The sequence below is a fragment of the Gymnoscopelus microlampas genome, assembly GCF_963454915.1.
Source record: "Gymnoscopelus microlampas genome assembly, chromosome: 19".
Lineage (NCBI taxonomy): Eukaryota > Metazoa > Chordata > Actinopteri > Myctophiformes > Myctophidae > Gymnoscopelus > Gymnoscopelus microlampas.
The window spans coordinates 40,040,254-40,046,470 of record NC_139956.1 but is presented as its reverse complement, the minus strand read 5'-3'; the positions used below and the strand labels follow the sequence as shown (position 1 = coordinate 40,046,470).

The 6,217-nt window shown below is 43.5% G+C and overlaps 1 protein-coding gene across 1 annotated transcript; it reads left to right on the top strand.

Moving 5' to 3' along the window:
• Positions 1 to 1,110: 1,110 nt before the first annotated feature.
• Positions 1,111 to 2,121, top strand: LOC311034524 (V-type proton ATPase subunit H-like; the record flags this gene model as incomplete). The annotated part of the gene is made up of 1 exon (XM_084042403.1): positions 1,111 to 2,121. The coding sequence occupies one exon, from the start codon at positions 1,111 to 1,113 to the stop codon at positions 2,119 to 2,121; it is 1,011 nt and encodes a 336-aa protein (XP_083898529.1).
• Positions 2,122 to 6,217: the final 4,096 nt, after the last annotated feature.

The window sequence follows — 6,217 nt, the reverse complement described above, 5'->3', positions numbered from 1 at the left end:
CTGCACATCTATTGTAAAAAAGGCACAACAACGTCTCTACTTTTTGAGATGCCTAAAAAAGGCTGGTGTATCCACCAAGACCCAGACTAACTTCTATAGATCTACTGTGGAGAGTCTCCTCACCGCAAATATAGCGACCTGGTACGGAAGCTGTTCTGATGAGGATCGCACACTAATTAACAGGGTAGTTCGAACTGCCAAGAGGATCATCGGTGTTGACCTGCCCTCAGTGGCAGACATATACAGGCAAAGGTGTTGTGACAGGGCCCTGAAAGTAATCAGAGACCCCAGCCATCCTGGCAACGGTCTGATAACCCTGCTACCTTCTGGCAGACGCTACCGATGGGAGCGCTGCCCTGATAAGAAATCAAAACACAGGGTTCGTACAAGTAGGTTAGTGAACAGCTTTTATCCAGAGGCAGTTTGTTTCCTAAATGAGAAGAAGTAACTTATTCATCCCTTGCCTAAAGCAGGCTACGCTGCTATTCTCGCACTTTATTTTGGTCTTTTCACTTTGTACTTCCTTTTATCCTATGAACAGTCATATCTGACTAGTTTTCTTTTTCTTACATGTTGTTCCTTGACAACCGTTGCACTGAGGCGACATGCTGATGTCCAAACCTGTAATGTCTTATTTGTTTTTTTCTTCTATTTATTACTACGTGCAGCTTGTGAACAAAACATTCCAGTGTATTTTAATGTAAATTTTAATACAAATGGCGAAATAAACTTGAAACTTTGAAACTTTGAGTGGCTACCTTTTTATAACTTATGACAAATGACTGAAAAATAGGCTTCATTTACGGTCTGTATAGAGTCTATGGGCGTAACGCTGTCCGTATGTTTTATGGTCTATGGTTGAACTCCATATTTGGACATTAATATGCCACTATACTGATGACGCCAGATTCCCTGGCGGAGATATACACTCGACTAGGCGCACTTTTCTAGTTGTAAGTATTTTTTAACGTAGGTATGTCTATGTCCAAGATAAAGTTTCCTACGGGCAGATAAAGAAGCCTTCCAACCTTGAACAATTCCAGTCTGGTCACTCAGGGAAGTGGGTGGCGTGACATTCAGGACACGTTCTGCTAGTTTACACATTCAAAAATGGACGTTCGTGATGCTGTGGCCGCCGCAGCTTCCTCAAACAGCATTGCCGCAGAGGTAGGCGAGGTTCGAACCATTGATATCTACTGGTATTCCTACAAGGGTAACACGATTTCTGCGGAGGACTTTGAGTTCATTAAGAGGTTCGACGATGCTCAGCCTGAGGTGCAACAGGAAATTCTGAACGACGAAGGACAAAAGTGTGTGGAGACGTTTTTGAACCTGGTTACACATATCTCTGATGAGAAGACCGTCCGGTACATCCTGACTATGATCGATGACGCTCTGGATGAGGATAAGCAAGAGAGGGTAAACATCTTCATTGACTGCGCCAAAGAGACTGGGAACATCGCATGGTCCTACTTTCTTCCCATGCTGAAGCACCAGGACCCGTTCACTGTCCACATGGCCGCAAGGATCATCGCTAAACTGTCAGCCTGGGGACGTGAGACAATGCAGGGAGGCAACCTCGACGACTACTTCAGTTGGCTGAAGACTCAACTCGGATCAGAGAACATAGCTCCAGATCCAGAAACAGGTGAAGGCTCTCTTTACGTCCAATGTGCAGTCGGGTGCCTCCACCTGATGCTCAAGGTTAATGAGTATCGCATTGCCTGGCTTGAGGCTGGAGGCATACAATGCATTAAGGCAGTTCTGAGCAGCAATTGCGGCACCCAGCTTCAGTACCAGATGATCTTCAGCATTTGGCTCCTGGCCTTCAACACCCAAATCTGTGAGCAGCTGAAAGGTTACGACATCGTGCCAGGATTGGCCAACATCCTCAAGGAGACTGACAATGATAAAGTGAAACGCATAATTATGTCCGCCTTCCGAAACCTCCTGGATAAGTCTGGAGAGGAGACGAGCCAGGAGTATGCCCAGGCCATGATCAAGTGCAGGGTGCAGGTCATTTTGCAGAAGTATACCAGGCAGGAACTGACCGAAAATGTCAAGTTTGTGCAGAAGCGTCTGGGAGAAGCAAGCAATAAAAGATTCTCCCAGAGAAGATAAGTAGCCTTCGGAACCAATGGTTCAAGTACACCATCGGGACATGGCGCTGCTATGTCATAGGGCCATACCCCCAATCAAACCCTTGATGTTGAGTGGCAAGCAGGGAGGCATTTGGTAACATTTTGATAGTCTTTAGTATGCCAGGATTGAATCCCAACTTCCCAATCCTTATATAAACTCTAACCACAAGGCCACACAACTGAGATGGCACGCTTGACCTTAACTCCTTTGAATACAGTTCTAAGCTCAAGTCTGGCAATCTGGATTGGAGTGCACAAGCCCGGAAAGTTCTGGGGTGAACTATGAACGTCTCAAGAAACCAAGCTGTTGGAGGTGTCAGATGACCCACACAGGTCATCGTGGTGGCAGCCCCAGACATTGGCTAGTCTGTGTGCCTCAATCCATATGGCAAACCAGCGATCGAGCACCTGGGCGGAAAGCAAGTGGTGAACCACATGCACCATGAGGATCAGCTGGTCCATTGCAACGCGCCCTGCTGACTGTGCAGAAACTCATGGTCCACAACAGGGAACATCCGGGGTGTACGCGTATGTGCGTCATTCATTGCCATTTTGATTATCAACAGATCGTCCATCAACAACACTCGGCTTTATACTTGATGTTACTCGAGTTTCCTCCTCATGTGACGCAATGTTATTTGCAGTGATTGGAGTCTGACTGATGTGTAAAGAAATGACTCCCCAAACTGGAATAAACTCCCCCTTACAGTCAGAACTGCACACTCACTGCCAGTTTTCCTCCTCTTCAGACTCACCTCTTCAGACTCCACCTCACCACCTAGTACTCGTGTCTTCTTCCCTTGTCACCTTTTCGATAGATGCTATTTTATCACGTAGAAATACAGTATGTTAGTTACTCGTTCACATGTTTTCGTTATTTAGATCTGTTTTGTCTTGGCCAAGAAACAATATTTTAGATGTTGTATATGTTTAGACAGATGCTAGGTTTGATGTTTACCTGGCTTTTATCTCGTTTCTGTGAGGCACTACATTTGTTATCTTTGCACTCTATGTATGTTGACTATTGACCTATGTACCTTGTTTATTGACTAGGGTTCATTCTTTGCTTACTTTGATCACGTATTTGTCTCTCTAAATAAGAGCACCTGCTAAATGCCCACAGTATTTTTTGTAAAGCAACACTGTTCTACCACAAAGCATAAATTAAGAAGGCACCACATTTTGAAAATGAAAAACGTTTATAGGCTCTGTAGGAGGCGGGACATCTAGAAATGAGTCTACCTGTGTGTCTGTTTGTCCAGGCTTATCTCGCAAAACCACCAGAACAATCAGTGCCACATTTCACTGCCAGTAGGTCAAGGAAGTACCCGCATGCATTTTATTTGATTCTATTCTCTCTCTCTATTTTGTTATAATTTTAATATCATAGAAGTGAATGGCAGTCTGATCGGGCAGAAACCTTTTCCCAAATGAGACATAATGTAATAGATATGTCACAGTATCTTTTAGTTTTTGAATTTTTAATACATTTTATGTTTTATTTTTGTATTTGTTTTGCTGCTGAAGCTTTCAGGTTTGCATAATGGTATGTGATATGAAATAAATGTAAATGACTGACTTCCTTCCTATGTTCAAGAACACATTACATTTGTTAATAACTACTACAATTATTTTTTTATAAAGAGCTGTTTTTGTTTACTGCTAAGAGGACACCCCAGACAGCTCAAGCTGGACAGACAGAGGGTCGTAAATCCAGCTATTGCTGAATCTGAAGTTCTGAGTTTTCTGAATATTCAACCAGTCGCTCATTGACGATAGAGTACCCTTTGAAATCATCTACAATAATTCCAGTGCTGAAAAAAGTAAGGTAACTAACTGGTTTAAATGACTGGTGAATCCTACCTGGAGAAAAACATGTGAGAATGCTGTTCAGAGATTATAGCTCTGAACAGCGTTTAAACACCATAATCCCCTCCGGAATTGACACCAAGCTCAGAAACCTAGGACTCAACCCCAGCCTGTGCGGCGGAATGCTGGACTTTCTGTCAAAACAACTCCAGGAGGTGAGGAATGAGGATGGGCTCCAACACCTCTGCCCAATAACCCTCAACACAGGAGCCCCCCAGCGCTGCGTTCCGAGCCCCCTTCGCTATACTCCCTGAACAACACCCATGACTGTGTGGCCATGCACAGCTCCAATTAGTGAAGTCAAGTAAGCTGACGACATGACAGTGATAGGCCTGATCTCTAATGATGATGAGACGGTCCACAGGAGAGAGGTGATGATCTACATCAATGGTGCCATAGTGGAGAGGGTCAGGAACTTCACATTCCGTGGCGTTCACATCACTGAGAAACTCACATGGTATGTACACACCGACAAAGTGGCGAGAAAGTCACAGCTACGACACATTGTCATCATCTCAGGCGACTGAAAAACACAGTCTACAGAGGTACCACTGAAAGCATCCTGACCAGCTGCATCTGTTCTGGCATCAACTGCAAACCAATGCAGAATACTGCTGATTCATCTATCTATCTATCTATCTAGATATCTATCTATCTATCTATCTATGGCGGCAGCTTCTCAATCAGCCCAAGCTAAAGCGTCACCACATGCTGAAGTGAAATCTGACCGTGAGTAAACAGCAAACACTGACAAAGGCCAGCCAAAATGTGTCTGTGTCATCATGACTGCTGCTGCTGAAGGAACTCACCACATCAACAATGCACCAAACTCACCAAACAAATAGTTGCTGCAGATTGGTAGAATTCACGGCTGAGAAAAGTCCTGAGTGATAACTGAACCCGTAAGGCCCCAATTTCACTCACAAAGGGGTTATGTGGCTTTTGTGCTGCTAAACCAGTGGTTCTCCAACGTTTTCATGGCAAGGACCCCCACATTGTTATGTATTTGGCCATGGACTCCCATCTGAAAATATTTTCTTCCAGGGACCCCCAGAAGAGAAGATTAAACACCTTCCAATTTTTAAAAATATTTTAAAACACATTTAAAAAATAATATTGTACAAACTCATAGCGCAGCACGATATGACGTGCTATGAACTTGTATATCTATTCATTTTTTGAATAGCCAAAGTCTATGGTTGAAGTGGATAAAATGATTGTGACGCTATATTAACTAGTTTTGCTGGGGACCCCCGGGTACCTGCACGTATTTAATTTCTATGCAAACAAGCGTCATTGCAAAAAAGATCACAAACGTCAGCGCTAATAGCACATGGACAGTAATTAAGCGTCTTCAGAGAGTTGGTGGTAAGGAGGTGTCACATCCAGTGTCCAGTGATCATGACAGCACTTGAGTAATTGTATAGGGCATAGCAGTGGTGGCCATTCTGTGGTTCCACAGATAGACATACCATTCATTTTTTAATTGTATTATCTACTATATTTGATAAATACCCTGTTTTGTGCCGTTTTCAAATATTTTTTGGCACAATCAAATATTTTATTGTCATGATTCACCAGGAGCCAGGATGGCTTGGTTCCAGGCTTACACTAATTAAGATAAATATTTTCAGAAATCTCTATGGGAGAAAAATAATGGGCTTTCCATTTGTGGAACCATACAAATGTCCACCACTGCTATGCCCTATAGCCAGGTGAAGCAATCATCATGCCAGGGACGTTCACTGTGTTATTACTGAAAAGAGTGATTTGATTAGACTGTGACCAATATTGTGTCTTGTGTTGATGACACTGATCATACTGTGACAAACTTCTAATACGATGTATTAGAAGTTAAGGTTGCACACTCCAGTGGGTCTCTCTGCCTATAAGAGAGACTATTGTTCAGCTAAAAGAAAACAAGTTCCTGGACCTCTGAGGTAGATGTGCGCTGAAGGGAATTGTTGCAACGTTGCATGATGGGACATTGGGTCACATCCTCGCGGGGGACCAAAGTCTGGACAGAGACAAAACGGTCATTATGCAGCAAGGTCTTATGGTGGCATCCTGCACCCTCCTCTGCTTCAAACACAACTCAGCTACATGCTGTTTACCTCAGATGGCCTTGAAATAAGACCCAAGCACCACCAGAAACAATAGTTCCATGTTTTAACTCTGGTTCTATGATCACCATTGGTGGAAAAAGT